This window comes from Lagopus muta, chromosome 1 (assembly GCF_023343835.1).
Source record: "Lagopus muta isolate bLagMut1 chromosome 1, bLagMut1 primary, whole genome shotgun sequence".
In the NCBI taxonomy this organism is placed as follows: domain Eukaryota; kingdom Metazoa; phylum Chordata; class Aves; order Galliformes; family Phasianidae; genus Lagopus; species Lagopus muta.
In genome coordinates, this window is record NC_064433.1 from 14692272 (window position 1) to 14713550 (window position 21279).

A 21279-nucleotide genomic window follows, 5' to 3' on the forward strand; every position below is an offset into this window, starting at 1 on the left:
TATTAAATGGAATTAATATTATGGAAATGTTCTTAGCTATCAAGGGAATTTAGTGTGGCTAACAAGAGAGGCTGGATGCGATTCAGTGTCAGCCTAGTCAATTCTAACATCTATGAAACAGGCGATAAATTAAATGTAATCAATTACAGCAGTGCATCTGTTTGGAGCAGACCTTCACTTTGGAAGCGTTGTGTTATTTCTCAGTACATTACCTTCCTTCAAAAACATGATTCAGAATTCTGCAGGCGCTTTCAGCCACTTCGGGAGCATGTGGGTGTTTCCTCATTATCTCCAGAACATTCATGTGTATTCCTTTGGCCAAAAGTGTCTTCCTAATATTTACTACAACACAAAACAGCAAGCCGCACATGAGCAAGTATCTCACTCTCTCTCTGTAGAGATCTTAAAAACAACAGAACTCCTAACTTTTTTCCTTTTTGATTTTCTTCCTCAAAATCATACATGCTATAGAACTGTCAGTCAAAATGGGAAATGATTCAAGCTGAAGCCAAATTCAATTTGCATATCTTAATCAAAAACATTACAAGCCCTGAGGTGACTAATCAGTTTAAATACATCTGCTATCTTTACTTCCATAACGTTAACTTAAAGGAAGGACAATATATTGCTTTACTTCTATTTACTTTCTACTTTTATTTCTAAGATGTTTATTCTTAAAGAATTCTTTCTCTGAACTGTACTCTGTGATCCAGCAGGAAATCTAGAAGTAAAACTTCCAAAAAAGCTTCTAACTTTCAAGGTAATACTTAAAAAATGAAATATTAACCCACTCCAATTACTTTTTTAACACATCATTTATTATCCAAATACCCAAGCACAAGCTGTAGCTATAACTGTAGCAACTACAGATGGGAATATTATAAAAACTTTCCTTATTATCATGGCAATTATCACCAATTCTTGTCATTCCCAGATCCATGCATCCATTTCAGATGGCTAGTTAATGCAATATTACATTGTATCATAGGGTTTTACTACGCTTCTTTATGTCTATCTTTTCTGGTGCAAACACCTTAATTTGGGGTGGGGAAAAAGGAAGGAAAAAAAAAAGACAACATGAAAACTGGCTGTGGATTTCTAATTGGAAACAGGAACCAGAGGCCTACTTTTAAGTAACCCATTATGAAAGTACCTGAACTAATACATAACAGTATGTTACATTTATGAGATTTCTCCCTGTAGATACATACTTTTGTAATAAATAACAAAAACTCTTACTGTTACATTGATATATTGGGTGGCTCAGAAACCCAGTGATAAAACAATGCTTTCTCACCTAGAGAATGTAATTAACTGTTAATGTTTATCTTCCTATCTAGCCAGTGGTTATCAATGTGCAGTCTACAAACCACTTGAGGTCCATAACCATGTCAATGGATTCTGGGAAAGGTATCTAACAAAAGAAGGCCAACTGTCAGTAGGCTTAAATATTCTACCCAGAGGTCCACATCTCCACTGAAAAATTTTGAGGGGGTCTGCAAATTGAAAAAAGTTAGGAAACCAAGTTAGGGGACATAATCAGGATTGAAACAATCTTGAAAATTGTTATGTATATGTTTAGGTTTCTACACATGATTCGATTCCCTGCAGTCAACAGGACTGCTCAAATCCCCTGTATTAAGCAAGAAAATAGAATTTGTCAGTAATTGTTGCTGGTGTGAGTTTCAACAAGTACTGCTCTTGGTGAAATTCAAACACGATAGAGACTTAAACAAGCATATAAAGAGGTGAGCCTCTCCATATCTTCTGCAATTGCAACACAATTGCTGCTTGGGGTGGCACAGAACTCCCCAGTGCAGATAACCCACCCAAAGAAAAAAGACAGAGCTTTTTGGTCATTTACTGAGACTTGATAGCTCATTTCAAATCCCCAAGTGTTCATGGTGAACATGTGTAAAGCAGCATGAGATCTACGTTTTTTTTTCCCCCTTCAGGCCTCTCTTCCCTACTGATACAGTGCCAAGAATTAAAGAGACCTCTTTACTTCCACATAGACTCCTCAATACTAGCTAAGAGCAACTTTTCCAAAACAAGAAATAAATTCCCTACTGAACACAAGAAGTTACACAAAAAGACAAAATAATATTCTAATCAATTTGAACACTGTATTCAAACAATAGCACACTTTAAACACTCTTCAGTACTATAATAATAATAATGTAAATATTATTAAAATAAAAGTAATACTTTCATGTGGAATTAGGAAGTAAAGATAGTTAAATTCTCTTACCATTCTGTTGCGACAAAATTGCCAAGGTACTAGCTGCTGCCTGAAACACTTCTTTGGAAGAGGAGTGCATCAGCATGGACAGCATCACCGCTCTATCTATGGGGAACCTTTCACAGAAAAACAAATCAACATACATTGACCATATTACAGCAGTTACTTCCAAGCGATTTCAGGTGCAAAAAGGAGTGAAAAAACAGGCTAATCAAATTTGGAATGATTGATAATAGCAGAAACTCTGAGAAAAAGTATAAGTGAAATGAAAGTTTGTCTTATGCATGCCTAGATTCTCCCTGATGAGCAGCACTCTCCCTACCATGCCCTTTCATCTAACTTGTGGGAGAACACACACTGCTTTTCCATACTCACATCCTAATCTTCTCTATTTTTCCCACTCCTACATTTTTAATACTCCCTATTTTTGTTGCACTGAAGAAGTTTCTTGTGAACTGTACAAATCAGTTCTATTAGACTGTGTTCTGATCCTTCATTAAAACACTACCAATTTGGCTTGAGTAGAGGTTATCATACTTTATGATAAATAAATTTTCCATGTTGATTGCCATGCATTTTGTCATGCACTATAAAACAAGTAGGAAAAATAAAAATAATTAGAAACATGAGACATAATTAGAAACATTTAGACAACATTAGAAACATTTCTTCATAAAAGAAATAAAATTAAAGGTATTAACACTGACTGATTATCTCCATCTCCAATCTTCTCATGAAGACTGCGTTGATATAGAAACAGATTTTTCAAAGCCCAGCATGCAGCCTCCTAAATAAAACAAGAGGAGACAAAAAGATTAAAGACATACATCTTAAGAATAACAAAATAAAATCTAAAAATCTCCAAATAGGTGGAGTGTTTTTTCATTCTACGCCTACAGCAGGGGTGCTGGAAGTAGATGATCCCATACCATTCTATGATTCTGTGAAAAGATACAAGTGGCTTTATGTGGAAACACAATGAAGTACTGACTGGCACATTCCTTGCCAGTTGGTGTAGGCCGGAGTTACAAGCACGTGCCACACTCTCACTATTTGATTTTTATTTTGAGATTCATTTTCGACCAGCATTAAGTCTTCTTTCGATGGGTCTGTGTTTTGCTGCCAACAAGTTTTTGTATGACCAAGGTTCCAGGTGGTAATTCTTAACCATCTAACTACATTTGATCCAAAGACCGAATGAAACTGGTTCAGGTGAACAAAGGAAAGAATGGCAAAAACAGAAAGATTTTTTCCTATAAGCTGATCCAGTCTCTGAGGCCTTGTTTGTTTGAGGACATAGGGGAGATAATTTTGTTCCTAAACATTTCATTTAATGAGTAATGCAGTCTTTCTACAGCCTTGCTTTCAGAAGTTCTCACCAGTACATCTGTATTTTTCCGGTGCAGTTCTAATGCTCTGTAACATGCTTCCAACCAGCATAATTTTTCTTCCTCCTCCTCTTCTTTTCTTTCCTCTAAGTCTCGGTTTAAGAATATTGTTTCAGCTTGAAATACAAGATATTTGCAATCAACTCTTAATGTAAAGACAAAACATCTACTTCTTAACCTTCCTGTTGTTATAGAGCTACTCACATTATCTATGTGGGAAAGTCAGGTGGAGGATTAATGTTTCCTAGGGAAGGGGAAATCTTTTGACACAAGTTCTGTGACAGAATTGAAAAATATCTAATTGAAAAAGGGCTATAATGGGAATCAAACATTTTCTTACATAGTACTTTAGTGTATCTGTAAGTAGGTAATTACATATCAGTCAAGGCTGAGGTTCTGAAAAGACCTGCACATACATGCTATGCTATATTATGTATTTACATACAGAACAACACACACATAATGTAACTGTGGTTCATCTGCACGTAACCATCTATCACAGAGCCATCTTCACTCTGAAGAGTGAAACCATTTAAAAACACAAATTTAAGTTGCTCAGGGAAATATTTGGTCCCACAAAGTGCAAATTAATGTAAAATAAATCACCTTATGCCTGTGATTTTCAGCATTTAAGAAAAAAATGTATCAACGCTGACTATATTATTTGAAGCTTACTGGAGTGTGTGATGATTTCTCACAATTGCTTTTTTGAGGACTGCTACACAGCATTTCTAGTGACTTCTGTATATCTCAAAGAGTAAGAGGATCAGCTTTTTGCCACTGGCTGACTAACTTCTGTTTAAAAATAGCAACTGAGGTGTACTCAAGGAAAAGGTTAAGCATTTTAATTGATTTCAGAACTCAAGTACAAGCTCTGATTTAGTGTTGCAGTCAACTGGCACAATGTGAGCACTGCTGTACATGGCAAACATGGCATCAAATTAGCATTGTTGTTTCCAGAACTTTTTTATTAAGGAGGAATTATCCAACATTTGCCTATGAAAACAAGTAGGTTGCCCTGTTAGGATCTCTCAGCATGACTTTCCAGCTCTGAACATTCAGCAATATGGCATGAACACAAGAATGTCATACTATCATATTAACAAAACAAACCTTAACTAAGCAGGCAGAAAATCAAAGCTATCTTATTTGAGGCTTTCACATTAAAGAAATGGAACTAAGAACAACAGGAAATTAAATATTAAATATTAAAACACTGATCTCCCAATTTCCTAATTAAGTAACATATTGATGTATTTAGAAATGAATTTACTCACTGAGAAGAGCTAAACAACTGAGAGCTGCAGCCTGTAACTTTGCATTTTCAGAATATGTTTTCACAGCCTTCACAATGACTTCTGGAACCTTATGTAACACAAGGATATTGAAAAAGTTTCCTGAAAATAGATTAAGATATTAAGTGAACATAAACACATACCTAGTTTTACACACATTTAGCATAAATTTCTCAACACCTAATGCAAAAACTGTGTGTAGCAAACATTTGATTTATTTTTAGGGGTATTCACATAACATTATTTTATATGAGGAAAGAACAAGAGAAAGAAAAAGACAACAACTGGAATCCAAGTTCTTTGCGATGTTTTATGTTTTTTTAATAAAAAGAATGAGGTTTAATGCAAAATGAAATATATGCTGTCAGCAAAATAAGAAGGATACAGTCTGTGTATCATTTGCAGACTTCCTGCCAGGAAGCAAAAGCAATAGTGGTGTTGAATTCCTGCAATGATTTGATTTATCCTGCCAAGAGACTGTTTTAACCCTGTTTCGCCTTCTGATTTTGTCCTCATAAAATAGATCAAAAGTACCTTTGTAAATCCAGAACACATACATTGTGGAACAGTAGAAAGAACTAGCTTTTAATGATTAATGCATTTAAAGCATAGATTTTATCATAAGCTGTACGGCACATATTGTATGTTGAATATAAGGAATTCCACAAACGAAAGCAAGAAAAATAAAACAACTTCTCAATTTACTGTGAAAACAAATATCACACACAATACAGCAACACTCACGTGGTAAAACACAGCTCAATAGCTATGGTTTCTATTTTGACATTTAATTTTAACTATAGTTCATAACAATGAGAATCACATTAGCAGCATGAAAGGTGAAATTCAAATCTGTATCAATGTTTCTCAAGTACTTGAAATACCTGTATTTGAGCTTCAGAGATGGAATTACACACAAGAAAACCTAAAAACCTAACCCCACCTCTTTACCAGTCTCATGTGCTTGGCAGGAAGTACAACCTAGAAACTTCATATTTGTTTCCCTCACTGTCTGCTGCTGTGGACACCTCTTCCCATATCCCTCCCAAAGTGGCACTTTATCAAGAGGAAAGGCATCTGTTAAGCTGAAAGAAGAAGTAACTTATCTTGTGGCTGTTTAACTGTCACTATTACTTGATAGTCAATAAACACTCGTGACAAATGCATGTTCCTGCCTGAGAGAGACCATGAAATCAGGTTGGTTGCACATAGGGCAGGATCACAGCATGTCAACAGAGTTGCTGTGTCCTCACAAATGTTACCATTCAGTTGGCCTTGCACAGGAAGCTGCTCAAGAGTAACATCACCTCTTGCCCAAGAGCTGCAAATACCACCTCAGAAGCCACCACACTTTCTTTAAATGTTTATTTGGCTTTCTGGAGGGGAAGTGCAAGTTGCTCTGGTTTGCAGTCAAGTTTGATCTGTATTCTGTACAATATCTGCATGAAGGAGAGGAAACAGATGGTGACAGGATGAGATTGATTTGATTACGGGATTTGTGCAGTGGTACCGGCCTCAGGCCACCACCTGCAAGAAATGGGAAGTCTAACTCATGAGAAAGACCTTGGCTGAGTGATGAGGAACCTGCCATGCAGCATAGGCTATTCCAGCTGCTACTCACAGTCTTTTTTAAAACAGTAGAGAGAAAAATATATTTATTTTCATTTGAACTTCCTATTACACAGTCCTTAGCAACTGCTCAGATCAGCTTACTACAACAGCAAGAGATAGCACAGAGCTGAAAAGAGGTATATCCAATCTCTTTTAGACATTACTATTATTTTGCTTGATGTGACACCAGCCCTTGTCAGCTGAGATGAACAAAGGACCACAGCCAAGAGAAGCCCAGCAAACTGCCTGTCCCATGGCTGCAGGCAGGGGGCCCTGAGGCAGGCACCACAACTGAGCAGGAATGAATGCAGCAGAAACGTTTGAATGCAGGAGGAAAAACACAGCCTTGGGGATCGCTTCTCATATCATTCCATACCAGCACCAAGTTCTCACACATCCAGCACTACCACTTCAAAAAATACTTTTAGAAGGACTTTTCTTCCATTCTATAATAATGTTACAAAGAATGGGAGATCTATTGATCTGCTAACTCTTTTCTCCAGGCTTTTCTGGCAGCTTCTGTCATTGTTACTAACATTTATCACGGAAGATTCCATACTGGCTGTTACTGTGTTACCTCAACACCTTCACGATGTTAGAAATACCGAGCAATATACACCCCTGAAGACTAACTGGCATCGTAGCCCTAGCTGGCTTTAACACTATGCGTCAGTAACTCTGATTCTTACACAGTTAGACTTAAACTGACAAAAAAAAAAAAAGAAATTGTGAACTTACCCAAAGTAAGCTTATGCAACAAGCAGCAACACACTTCCTGAACAGTTTCACTATTGGGGAAACTTTTCATCATTTCTACAATAACATTGTAGCAGCGAACATTTCCAGACATGAGCACTTCAACATTGCTGGCTAAAGAAACAGAAACAAAAATTACTTTTCAAGAGAAAAAAAAACAGTAATTAGGTTGTAATAGAGACTTTAATTAAATAGAGTTAGAAAATGGATTCCATGTTTCAACTTTTGCTTACAATTTGAGAAGAGGGTGGCATTTTTTTTCTTAGTCTTGCCATAGAAAGCATTAATTAATGACTACCAACACTTGGAAATAATTCATTAAGTTCAGAGTCCGTATTAATTTTTATGGATTAGTTCAATTTCACACCATGCTATGTATCATCCTCAGTAACTACCAGTATGTAAATACTTTCTTAAAGATGAACAGATTTTAAAATATTAGTTCACTACTATATTTCACAGCATTATGATAGATATTGCCAGGTGCATGCAGCCTGAAAACAATTTAGATTTCTCACTTCTAATAGATGTCATTTATTTGTTCTAACCATGTCGTTCCTCTTTTGTTTTCTTTCATTTTTAGAGTGAAAGTCACCAAGTCTAAATTTGGTTCAAATCACTTCTACCATATAACTATTACATACTGAGGGCATAGAAATATTCATCTAATGTTCCTATGATATTTTGAAAGTCAGTTCAAATTCTATATTTCACAGAGTCAGTGATGGTTGAGATTGAACAGGACCTCTGAGGTCAACTGGAACAACCCCTCTGATCGAGCAGGATCCGCCTGAGCCAGAACCATGACCAAATGGCTTCTGAGTATCTCCAAGGACAGAGATTTCACAGCCTCTATGGACAGCATGTGCCAGGGCTCAGTCACCTATTTACAGTTTACACCCTATTTACACCCTATTTACAGTTTATTATGCAGGTCAGATACAGAAATCAGTGGGACAAATCATCCAGTAAAGTAATGGAATGCATCCTTTTCTAGAGAGGACAGCAATCTTGCATTTAGTAATTATAAACAGAATAGAATAACATTAATTAAAAACAGTAATTAAAAAATTGAAAGCATCCTTGCGCTAGACAATGTTGGACAAAATCCTGGCCCCAACAAATGAAAGAGAATCCTGTCACTGACTCCAAGACAGTTCAGATCTGCCCTACAGAAGTCCACAAACTTTCTTAATATTCTTTTCAACAGCTTGGCATTCCTGTATATAATGATTTTCTGCAAATCAAAACAGGAAGTTCTGGTGAGAAGCATTTCTGAATCACTCTGTTAGTGAAGGAAGGTACTTTTCACAATGCTTTTAATATAATGGTGGTTTAGTAATATCATTCTTAACTGGAAAATACCTTTTAAAGTTTTGCACACTTCACAAGTCATCAATTCACAGGTGATAATAAATATATTACAGTATTCATAAGATTCTAAAATTGCTGACTAATAAGCATAATTAAGCATAATTAAGCACATATTTACATCTTGCAACATCAAAGCTGTGCTACATACATAGTGAGCCCCCATTTCCCAGCACCAGCTAGAGAAAAGGAGATGAGATGTGTAACATCTAACCTTAACCACCAAAACTTGAGCATCAAGAATCTCACAGAAACTGATGAGGAGATCTGAGCAGTCCATAATTCAGGGCATAACAGGTACCTCTGTCAGCCTGAGGTAAAATTTCTGCTGGAGGTGCCTGTTTCTCCTCATTAAATATAGGAGAAGCCTGGACAGATGTATCAATGAGTGACATTTAAATGGCAAAACTCATGTGATACATCCCCTCCCTACAGACTTTGGTGGACAGCTGGCAGCAAAGCATTTACTCATTCAGTCAAGATGACTGAAATTAGAAAGAGTTCTTGTACAGCACTGGGATAAACTTCCACCCTTCCATTTTTTATGAAATATGAGATGGAACAAAGCCTATGTGTGTGCTGAATGATTTTCTCCAAGGTGGCTTCTCCAAGGTGCATGTAATGTGGGAAGTACAGAGTATGAATGCTGGCCTAAGTAGCCTTGCTTTGCATATTCATGCACATCCGTATTTTCAGTCCTTCACATCAAAAATTGAACGTGCTAACTCTAAAATGAACACCTACCTTGAACAAAATCTTTGTCACGGTCTCCTCTTGGAACTATTACACTTTGTCTAAGTAATTATTTCTTTTAAAAGTCCTTAGAATTTGGCACCCTCTTCCTTAGGAAACAGAAATAACTTCTGGGTTAAGGTACAACTATTTTTGGCTTAAGGAAGGCTTAATTTTTAAATACAAACTGGAAAAGCTAAAAGCTTGTAAATGAGAAACTAAACAGCTCAGAGCCTGATGAAATGTGGGAAACTACAGTCTAGTTCCTGTTTTATGGCATTCTCTGGGCCAGCACGCTTCCTATAAAATAGACAGGATGTATGAAGAATCATGAGACTCCATAATGTGTGCAGCGCTACTCGTGTTCCTCATTGCAGATACCACTGAATGATCAGAGAGGGGTGCTTGAGCCAAACTCATTTTCTCAGCCCTGGCCTGCATTGGAGTGCATGGGAAATCTTCCCCCGTGGAATAGCCTCGGCCAGCAATGGTCCTTACAGGCTACATAAACTTACTGAATATATATTTGGTCAGTAAATAGGTCTTATTATTCAATCATTTTTAAAAGGCAGAGAACTTGAAATTTAACCCCTACAACCATGGTAAGTATCTTAGTTACCACTTATTCTGAGCAGAAGAAAGATTATTTATGGGAGATATAATTACTACAAGAATGGCTGAAAAGGAACAAGTCTCATTAAAAATTACAAGTCAGTATTTCCCATAGAAAACAGAAATATGATTTGCCTGACCACTCCCAACCAACTCTCACTGCAATGCTGTACCCTCTGGCAAAATGAGTCACCATTTTTGCAGCATCAGTTTTTCTCTAGAGAGACATGGAAGTTTTATTTTATTCACAGTCACCAAAAGATTACCACGCACTGAGGCGAGCTGATACAAGATATGGGAAGAATGATTTTCAATAATGCACTTACACGGACCAGCTAAGGAATGTAATGAATAAAGTGCAGGAAGAATCACCTCTTCTTTCTCTGGAAACTCTTTAAATACTTCCAATATGATCATATGATCTTTGCTTTCAACAAATTCAGTCAGCTGCTCTTCTGGAACTAAATTAAAAAGGAAAAGAATGCATGTTTTGAGGAAATAATTCATATTCTGATACAAGATGAGAAAATGTAATTGTTTTTATCAAGTTTCCTTACAATTATTTTCTGTGGAACATGTGTTCCATAGGTATTCTCCATACCTGTACTTTCCATTTTCCTCAATAAAGATTCCTTTTACAAAATCCAAGCCCCTTTTACCAGCAGTTTTTCCAGACTACATTTTCTGTAACTGAGTTCTGACTTTTAAATGCTTCCCTATGATTATTTTGCAAAAATGCCTTTCAGTCTTTTTTACAGATCAAAGTTCAGGCATTCCTCACCAAGACATCATGTAAGTAATGAAACACAGTGAAAACGCGTTTTGAGTTAGCTCTTTCAAGGAACACATTTAATACATTTAATCTGAAATGCAAGAATACTTTTTTTTTTCCAGTTAAATAAGTATCTGCCATCCCTTCCCAAACTGTACATTTCCCAATTTAATAACACACAAAATACAAATACCTTTTTCAAAAAGCTTGCATAACGCTGTACATCCATGTTGCTGGATCTCTTCATTTTTAGGGAAGGTGTGCATGGCATTAAATACCAAGGAAAACACATCCACTTCTTCCTCCAGGAGCAGGAAAGCAATTACATCTAAACAGAAGAGATCATATATTGAGCTGATGCATTCTCAATGTGTTTACTGAAGAACTGTACTCAACATTAAAATCCCAAAGTCTTTAATTCTGCCCTTAAATTGTACTCTGATGGCTCAAATCCAGGTTTTCGTATAACAGAGGAGGCTGTTATTGTTTAAGGCCATATTTTAGAATACAATTGGTATGTTCTAAAACATTACTGGCAAAAAAGATAGTTTCCCCTCTACACTCTTGCTCCCACTTTGCACTGGCACTTGTCAGACCTCTCAGTGAGCCAGTCCAACTTGCTAAACTGGTGGAAAATCAACCAATCCAAAAGGACACTTCTTTCAGGCTGAAGAATTTCACTGACAAATAAAATTGCTGCAATACCAAGGGCTGGAATACATTTACAGAGGAAAGCAAATGGGGTGAACCATGATATTTGTCCACCTGTATCATGAAATCATATTTGCACTCTCTTGGCCACTGTGGCTAATCAAAGCTAGAATGCAGTTCAAGTTTTTGGGCTCAGAGACAAAAAGAACATTAGCAGTCTTCTCTGACAAAGTGACAAGGTACAATTTGAAATATTTTTCTGAATTAAGATAGTTGGAATGACAGTTTAAGTCTGTAATTAAAAAGAAGAGGAAATCAGGTTCATGAGGTAACAATCTTAAAAAATAGATAAATCAATAGCATGCAGCATTTTCTGAATGGGCCTGTCTCATTCTGCTGCTTGTAGCAGAAACCTGGACAGCCAGATGAGCTTTAACTACCTAAAATAAAGTCTAATCTTTATTCTGTAAACAAGGCTGATTTTAATGTTTTCTAAAATCAGTGGAAACATTCCTATTTGAACAATAATTTAGTATTATATGCTACCATGAATAAAGCTAGCAGAATACCTCCTTTGCAGTCTCTCTTTAATTTCAACAGTTTAGGACTGAGAAAAAAGGTCTCAGTATCCGGTAAGATTGGGTCTCTGGAGAGCAGAATAATAAATACAGCAGAGATGATTTTACTCCTTTCAAATCTACAAACCAGTACTAAAGAAATCAAGTCAGACTGTCTTCAAGTTTATACTTTGCTAAGGAAGAATAAGCTCTTACTTATTTAACTTAATTATACAGTAAGTATTTATGCCTATGCTAATAACAAGCATAGCAAGGCATGTTCTTCATGGCCTTGCAATTAGAAGATTCCTTTCCACCTAGTTCAAAAAAGGTGCAAAACAGTACAGTTATTACTTCGCATACGAGTACAAATGACTTTGGAGAGTAAAACAGACAAGCCAGGGCAAAGTGTACAGTCACACGATTTATACCACAGTTCTGTGTTTTAAAGGCTCAGATAGTGTAGGAAAAATTAACAGACAATACCTGACATCAGGAGTAGATTTAATGTTTTTAGTCCTATTACTGAGAGAATTACATTTCCTTTGTGGACTGTGAGCATTTTAAGAATCTGCCTAAAAATTAAAAAAAAAAAGAAAAAAGAAAAAAGAAAAAAGGAAGAGTTATAGATAAAGAAATACAAACATACTTTTTTTAAAATCAAAGTTACTTAAAAAAAAAAAGAACAAACAAGAACAGAAATTAGCAGCAGTCTTTAAAGCCATTTAACTTTTAACTAAGTGTGTATACTTCTATTAATTCTACAGAAGGCAAGTTTTATTCAGAACAGAATTATTCTAATTATTCTACAGAAAGCAGGGCCATGGTGTGCAGCAGGCTGTAGATCACAGAATCATAGAATCACAGAATGGGTTGAAAAGGACCACAGTGCTCATCTAGTTTCAATCCCCTGCTATGTGCTAACCACCAGACCAGGCTGCCCAGAGCCACGTCCAGCCTGGCCTTGAATGCCTCCAGGGATGGGGCATCCACAGCCTCCTTGGGCAACCTGTTCCAGTGATGGTATGGCAGTGTTCTGTTTGTTGCAAGGATGAAGTTACAATGAATTATGAAGGATTTTCTGGAAGAGAAAAAGCAATTACTCAGCTAAAGAATTTGAACAGCATCATGGAGAATTCTACCCTAAGGTTCTGTTGTACAGCACTTATGTGATGCTGGACAAATCACTACCAAGTGTTTCACAGACTGACAATTGTACACTCTCTCCTTTCTGGGTGAGTCAACTTCCATGGATACAAAATCCGTGGATACTAACCTCTGAAATGTTGCAAGTAGAGTCAAATGAAGTTGAATTCTTAAACACTAAGAGAGTCAAGCAATGGTAGTTACTCTGAAAAATCCAGAGCACGCATCACATTAGGCACCTAAAAACCAGTTGATGTCTCTAACACCATTTACTAAGATGGTGACCTCAAATCTGTAACAACTCCTCCCAACAAGATTGTAAAGCTCTAGGCAATATTGATGAATGCAAAGAAAAGCCAAGAAGAAATTAATAGGCCAGTTTTCAGATAGGGTATCCAAAACAAGGCAGCGGGCCACACATTGAATAATGATGATGTTGTGTGCTTTGTTAATGCCTGTACTTACAAGCTAGGATGATTATATTTCCTCTTTGTATATATTTCTTAATGTTTAAAATTTATTTTTTATTAAAAGTTTTATTTATTTTCTTGATGTACTATGATGCTGCTAGCATAAATCTCTCCTCTTCTGGAGCACTACTATAACAGCTGTGATGATCACAGTACACAGAAGAGGGCTAGAAAAAATATTGTATGTGGATTATCTTAAGAATAGAAAATAAAATCCAACTAAATGCGGATGCTTCCCTCCCCCTCCCACCTTCCCCCCCACACTTCAAACTCAGAACAGATTCCTCCCTGAAGTTCCTGTATGCACACTTTGGATACTGGCATTTCAGTCCTGAGGCAAATTCTTGGCCAAGCGTACAGCCCAAGAGGATGGACTGAGTATCTGGGTGATGAATCAACAAAAACAAGGAGCCACCCTAACCAAGCTGGTAGATCCCCATAAATGTGGTTCCCTAACCTGCTGATTAAAATGTTGTAGTCTCAGGCATTCCTAATGCATTCTGTTGTCTATTTGCAGGCGTGAGCATACATGCTTACTCATGTAGAAACTGTAGCATGAAGATTTCTTTACCTCCTTGCTCCATAATCAGCTGTGGGCAATACACTGGGAGGAAACACAGCCACGACATCTCTCCTGAACTGACCAAAGGGATATTTCACACCATGTAATGTCATGTTCAGCAATAAAACTGGGAGAAGTTTGCCAAGGGTTGCTGTTGCTTGGGGACTGGCTGGACATTGGTGGACCGGTGGCAAATTATTGCTTTTATGCCACTTACTTTGTTTTATTGATTTTTACTTTTACTTATTGCAATGCCTTTATGTCAAATGATGAGTTTTCTCACTTTTGCCCCTCTGATTCTCTTTGCAGTCCCACTGGAGGGAGCAAATGGGTGGCTATGTGTTGCTTATCTCACAACAGGTGTGAGTGTATAACCCGCAACAGGAGACTGCGAAATACCAGCTCAAAAACGGAGTAATTTTCTGGGGACCAAAGAATAAACACTATCTTTAGAGTTACTGTACCTTCCAGAATAAGTTAATTAACAAGCATGCCAAAGAAATCGTTAACTAGCTGGTACAGATTCACCTCAGTTATTGTTCATGAAAAGCAACAAAAAATCACTTGTGCTTTCCAACAAAAACAAGGCAGTTCATGCCCCTGCTGACTCTGTACTCTAGCCACCACTAAAAAAAACAAACCACAACAGACATACCACAACTTCATGCAAGTAACGTAACAGTAGCAGCCTTTCTAAGGAAGGGTATGGTGAAGACTGTAAAAGCAGAGAAAGATCTACTAGTGGTGTCATAGGGCTGTAGCTCCTTGCTGTCATTATCTGCCTTGAATGAGGCAACCTGTCAAAGTGAGAGAGCACCAAAGCAAGCCCTTCTCTTCCATTTGTATTATACTTGCATCTGCAACTAGCATTTGTCATGGAGCAACTTCAGTTAACCTTTGTCAGTCTTCATCCCATCTAAACACAGCCACTTTTGGTTAGGCTCCCTCAAGAGCCAATGGAGAGATATAGGCATGTTCAAATCCAAGCATGCCTTGCTTCAGCATTACTTACTGCAACGATGGAAAGAATCACCTTCTGAAAGTAGCTGTGTCCTCTGACTACACAGGTAGTTGAGGTGACTACTTTAAATACTTTATTTTCAGACAACTACGATCAGGTGTGAGAAACAACGTCTGGACTTATACCAATTGAGACTTGTGGATAATAACACATCATATTTGTGAATAACACATACACAGAACTGTCCAGGTGATACTGTCTGTTAAAATAAAACATCTTCACAGCCACAGCATCCCAGAATCACTGTAATTGGCAAGGAGCTCAGAAGATCTCTTAATTCAGCTCCCCTCCCCAGCCCAGGGTCAATTACAGCTGATTGTTCAGAGCTATGGACAGTCGGGTTCTGAATATCTCCAAAGATTAGGACTTCACAGCCTCTCTAGGCAACCCGTTCCATTCTTTGATCAATCTCAAACTATTAAAATACAACTGATTGGTTTTTTTCATGTTTAAGAGGAATTTTCTCCATTTCAATTTGTGCCTAATGCTTCTTGTCCTATCACTAGGCAATCCCAGAGAGGAGCCTGGCTCAGTTTTCTTTATTCTCCCCATCAGGAATTTATACACACAGATAAGACCCCTGCTTGCATGAATCTTTTATTGTAAAACCTGAAGAAATCCATAAAAATATTTATGTAGAAGCTGATGTAATAACTTCACATAAAAGCATTTTATTGCATATGTATGCTGCCGTGATATAAAACATTTTGAAAGACTCTTTGCATACAACATACTTACTGGTGAACACCCAGTACTTCCCAGTCCTTCCCAACATCCTTAAGAGCTATGTTCTGCAGAGTGCTTGGACAAATTTCAATCAACTTGCAAAGAAGTGACCAACCCATCTGTAAAATAAAAATACAGCTATTGTAGAACAGATAGTCCATTTGGAACCTAAGTGTTATGTTTTAATACCCTGGCTTTCAGAAGATACATGTTCTGAAAGATACCTAGCTAAATGAGAGTTAATTAATTAACACAAGACAAAGGACATAAAGAGCGAAGAGCTGAAAGTCAAACATATGCTAATGATTCTGAGTGCATCACTAGTAGCAACATACAACCTTCCACTGCTTGAGGCTAGAGAACACACACATAAGGGATTTTGAGAGAGGAAAAAAGAGGTAGGAGATCCACAGTATTCCATCACAGGCCACTGAAGACCACTGGACTATTACAGCTATTCCAACTTCACTGAAGCACAGCACTCATCATAAGAATTTGATGCTTACTTGCAATTGATAGGGAGAAAGGATGTATTTGTTTTTGAAATCTCTATGTCAAGTGCCTTGACTTTCAAATATCTGAAAATAAACAAGATAAATAAACTGAAAAAAATGCTCCTCTTTGGTCGTTCACGTTCCCTGTTCCCTGATACTGGAACAATGGTCCTTATCATTATGACAGCATGCTGGGCGTATCGGCCTTCAGGCTGATAAAACCAAACATGTGGATGATGGCACTGAGCAAAACCCATGGAAAAAAAATTAGCTGATGAACAAGAAAACCCCGTTGTACTAAAGAGAGGAAGAGAGCTGGAAAAGGTCAGAAATTCAAGATATAATGGATTTTACAAATAGAAATGAAAACAAAAGCATAAAAGTACCTGAGCATACTAAAAAAAAAGGAGAAGAACAAAAAGTGGAAGTAGAACTGTGTGCTGTATCAATAGAGTTAAAACAGAAGATAACCCTCCCTGTGGCAGGGGGGTTGGAACATGATGATCCCTGGGGTCCCTTCCAATCCAAGCCGTTCTATGATTCCATAATCTAGGTATAGCTCAAAAACAATAAGCACAATTAAACCAGATTTTATCAGAAGAGTTATATAAAGCAAAGGGGTCAAGACAAGACAGCTACCAAAACCAGGAACGTAAGCAGCCTTTTCCATGGAGTGTAACTGCATAACTGCAGAGTTCATAGAGATTCTGTGATCTCTAACCTGCAGCATGAAAGACGAGAGACACGAGCAGCACAGACTAGAAACTTGGCAGCTTTCGTGACAGCTTTGGCAAGTCTATGAAAAAGGTGATGTAGCTCCCGGGGAAAAAGAATTCTGATCTTACACTTCATAGGGTCACAGGCACTACGTTCACACTGTCTGCAGTAGCTTAGCTTTTGTTGTAGCGTAGATTTGCAGAGCCAAATCTTTTAAGCCAATTTAACTCTTCAGCTGAAACTTGCAGTCTGAGCTTAACCATGAGCCAGTTTCCATGCTCTCCCCTTGCTTAGACAGCTAGCTGACTTGCTCCATGTTAAAGTAGAAACCAATTAATATGGACAGTCAAGACAATTATTCTAGGCTGTGTGACAGTTTCAATCAAATTTTGAATACATACAGACCAGCAAAGCTCCCCAGTATGGGGTTATATACCATCTAATTTTCCATGTCCAAAGCAACAAATATCAAAGCTGCAAGGCAAATACATTGCAGAGGTGACCATTAATTGATACCCTGTATATTATTTTGAAAAGATTTTGAAGGGCCACTTTCTCCCATAGTAATTGCTAAGTTTAGAACCCAATGAAAATCAGCACAATGACTTTACAGAAGTAATTTTTGTACTAAAATGGGCTCTGATATTGATATTTCTATCGACCATTTTTACTTGGATTATTGTGACTCCAAGTGTGCCAAACATTTGTAAGGACTGTGGAGCCAGGGAAGTCAGAAGCAAACATGTGACCTGCTGATATGAGGTCAGTTTTACAATATTAACATCACAGCCTGAAATAACAAAGAGCTTATTATCAATTTACAGTTACATAAGCAAGTAAGGATCTTTTAAATAACAGAAACTCTAAAGGGAAAGGAAAAAAGCACAAAACACAAAGATATTCTTAAAAACATCTGAGCGGCCACGACACATACAGACAGCTGATGGCAGCAATGAAACTCTGTTATTTTTAAATCAAGTCCTTTTCATTTCTAGCATGCAATGAATTTATATGACATTAGCTCACACCTTTCTATGTGACACAATAAGGCTCTGCTGACTGCTCTTTCCTCAAGTGCACACAAATTTTGCTCCACAGTTTCTAACCCACTCCAGTTAGTGTCAGCCAGTAACTGAACAAACAAACTGCCATGTTCCCTTAGAAGATGTCTACTTTACTTCACAGTGGTATTGACCTTACAGCTCAGTCTTTTTCTATTTATAAAGCAGCCTGTAAGGTTTATGCCCATAGCCTGACTTGCACTGGTACCTGAAATACTGAGCTGTTAAGCAAACTTACTCTGTATAAGCTGGCGGAACAGCAACAGCATACAATGCTTTGCAACTAGGTGAGCACAGGATGGGAAAGAAAATCCTCATTTCAGATACGGCTCTCACTTACTCTATTATGAGAGTCAGTTTTATTATAATGCCAAAAGCAAAAAAAGAGTCAATCAACTTATTCAGTGAAAATTCATTAGCAGTATGAAGAGACTACACTGAAATCAGGGCCATGTCATCTCACTGCTGCCATAGGATTTTGTATTCACAAAGGTCGCAATGAGCTGCAATGGATGCAGCAAGGAGGGCAGCACTCTGCTGAGACACTGCAGGTGTTTGCAAATACTATAACAGAATGTGAAGGAAGAGCTGCCCACGGCATTTTGTGCAGATTGGAGCTTTGCACTGCCTTTGAGCTTTGTTTTGATGCATGAGTACAATGTAGTAATGCAAAGAAGTCACTTCAAAGTTCTGCATTACATCTAATTTGAGATTTATACCACTATCAAAATGAAAACTAAGTGATCGCTGCCTTGTAATGGAATTCTTCAGAGCCTCATGCAGCCCTCTCAGACCTGCTTCTGGCTGTGCTTCAATCTCGTGTTTTTCACTTCCTTGCCTGAACTCCTCAGCAGTGGTTTTGTGAATTGTGACATATCTAATATGCTTCATCCTGAAAAAAAATTACTGATTTCCTAGCAACCTGACAATTCTACAGTAAAACAAATTAAAATTTCAGACTCTGCACAAGCACTCAGTCTTTAGAAGAACCTTTCATATTTTAATCTGAATTATATGTTCTGATCACTAGCTAAGGTCTATGAATTAAAAAAAAACCTTACACTACAGTATTATTTAAGAGGCATATGCAGCATGATTTGTTTTGTGAATTGGGAACAAGTAGAGGATGCCAGAAATCTTATAACCATACCAATGTACTTAATACACAAAGAGAGTGAGTTGCACACATCTGGAGTTTGTAAACGTTCTTTGGGCACAGCATAGTCAGGAGCTCAATACACGCCTGCCAAGAAGGGGCTCTCCATGGCCCAGCAGCAGCACTGTGAGCTCAGCACTGAGCCAGTCAAGTGCTATCCCTTGTTTACACGGGACATTTGTAGGAGCAGCCAAGCAGAACCTTCAGCTGCAGACGCTCCTCCGAGGTACAGGGCATGTTTCCCCTTCAAACCAGTATGACTGTCAAAGGATTGGGCCACAGGGGCAGAAATGTACCTTAAGCCATTCTGCTAGAAGTCTCTGTCACTATGGTAAAATATTGACACATCAGAAATACACTGGAAGGCACTTCTGATAGCTCAGAAGACTGTCAGGTGTGCAGAAGAGCGTGAAGAGCCCAGAAGCACTTGTGTGCTCTTTCAGTGCAGAAGGTCAACTGTATCCTGAACTGCATGAGAAGAGGGGTAGCCAGCAGGCAGAAGGAGCTGATTTTGTCTCTCTGCTCTGCCCTTCCGAGGCCCCATCTGGAGTTCTGTGTCCAGGCCTGGAACTCCCAGCACAGGAAGGACGTGGAGCTGTTGGAGTTGGTCCAGAAGGCCATGAAGATGATCAGAGCACCCCTCCTATGAAGACTGGCTGACAGAGCTGGGGCTGTTCAACCTGGACATGGCTCTGGGGAGACCTCACTGCAGCCTTCCAGTACTTAAGGGGGGCTTATCAACAGGAAGAGGAGCAACTTTCTACACGAGGGACAAGGAGAAGTGGCTTTAAATTAAACAATGAGAGACGCAAATTAGATGTTAGGAAGAAATATTTTACTCAGAGGACTGTGAGGTTCTGGCACAGCTGCCACAGCTGTGGGTGCCCCATCCCTGCAGGCGCTCAGGGCCGGGATGGATGAGGCCCTGGGCAGCCTGAGCTGGTGCAGCCCACGGTAGGGGATGAGGCTGGTGGGCTTTAAGGTCCTCTCCAAGCCAAACCATTCGCTGACTTCACGATAAGCCCGTAAAGAGCCCACAGACCCGCGGACAGCTCGCGCGCGGTGTCGGGGAGGAGCGTTCCATTACCTGCTGCACGCCGGCCGCTCCCGCGTACAGGTCAAGCACCAGCAGCAGGGGCACGTGGGCGTTGCAGCCGCCGAACAGCCGCGGAGCTGCGGGGACACGGAGAGCTGCGTTAGGGCCCGGCGGAGCGGGGCCGGGAGGGCAGCGGCCGCCCCTTACCGCTCTGCCGGGTCGCCAGCTCCAGCATGTCGCTCAGCGTCTGCGCCAGAGTCTCCGGCCGTTTCCTCTCCTGAACGTTGCGGAGCCGGACGAGCAGCTTCCTCAGCGCCTCCTCCTCTCCCGCCGCCGCCGTCCGCTCCCAGGGGCAGCCGCTGGCCATGGCCGCGTCGCTGTCCCCCGCGCCGGGCGCCTCACCCCATCCGACGCGGCCCGTGGGGACGGACAGCGAACGACGCGGACCCGTCCCGGCGCGTACGCAGGGCCACGCAGGGCCGCGCGGCGTCACCCGGCCTCACCCGGCTATTTCAGTTCGCCCCTCCCGCCGCCCGCCCCGCGCTCCGGGTACACGGCCGGGGCCAAACCCCGCGGGCGGAAGGGAGGGAGGGAGGGAGGGAGGGAGGTGAGGAGGGAACTCCGCCGCCACCAGAAGGGGGCTCCCGCGAGGGCTGGCGTGCTGGCGGCCCACTCTTTTGCAGTGATTGACAACACGAGCGTCCAATAGAATGGCAGAGCGGCGGCACCGCCCCGGCTAAAAAGAGAGCCCTGGCGGGTGCGCTGCTGATTGAGCGTGCTGGGGTCGTTTGGTGGTGCTTTTTTTAAATTATTATTTATTTGGGGGGTGGGAGGGGGAGCGTTGTTTTGTTTTTGTGTTTTTCTTCTTTAGCGTGAGGAAGGCAGCATTGCTATGTGGTAGCT

General features: G+C 39.5%; 1 protein-coding gene across 3 annotated transcripts in view; it reads right to left on the reverse strand.

The window, feature by feature from the left end:
• Positions 1-20873, reverse strand: part of LRRK2 (leucine rich repeat kinase 2) — a 62901-nt gene extending 42028 nt beyond the window's left edge. The window contains exons 1-12 of one of the 3 annotated variants that reach the window (XM_048945776.1): positions 20584-20873; positions 20428-20513; positions 15925-16031; positions 12474-12562; positions 10973-11107; positions 10334-10468; positions 7275-7406; positions 4908-5027; positions 3622-3746; positions 2950-3029; positions 2252-2358; positions 213-342 (exon numbers count right to left, since the gene is read on the reverse strand). In XM_048945776.1, coding sequence (XP_048801733.1) covers positions 213-342; positions 2252-2358; positions 2950-3029; positions 3622-3746; positions 4908-5027; positions 7275-7406; positions 10334-10468; positions 10973-11107; positions 12474-12562; positions 15925-16031; positions 20428-20513; positions 20584-20743 — 1406 coding nt within the window. In that variant the 5' untranslated portion in view covers positions 20744-20873. Of the gene's footprint in view, positions 1-212; positions 343-2251; positions 2359-2949; positions 3030-3621; positions 3747-4907; positions 5028-7274; positions 7407-10333; positions 10471-10972; positions 11108-12473; positions 12563-15924; positions 16032-20427; positions 20514-20583 lie in introns of those variants that run through there. The other 2 variants (XM_048945783.1, XM_048945793.1) reach the window with 2 other exon arrangements.
• Positions 20874-21279: the final 406 nt, after the last annotated feature.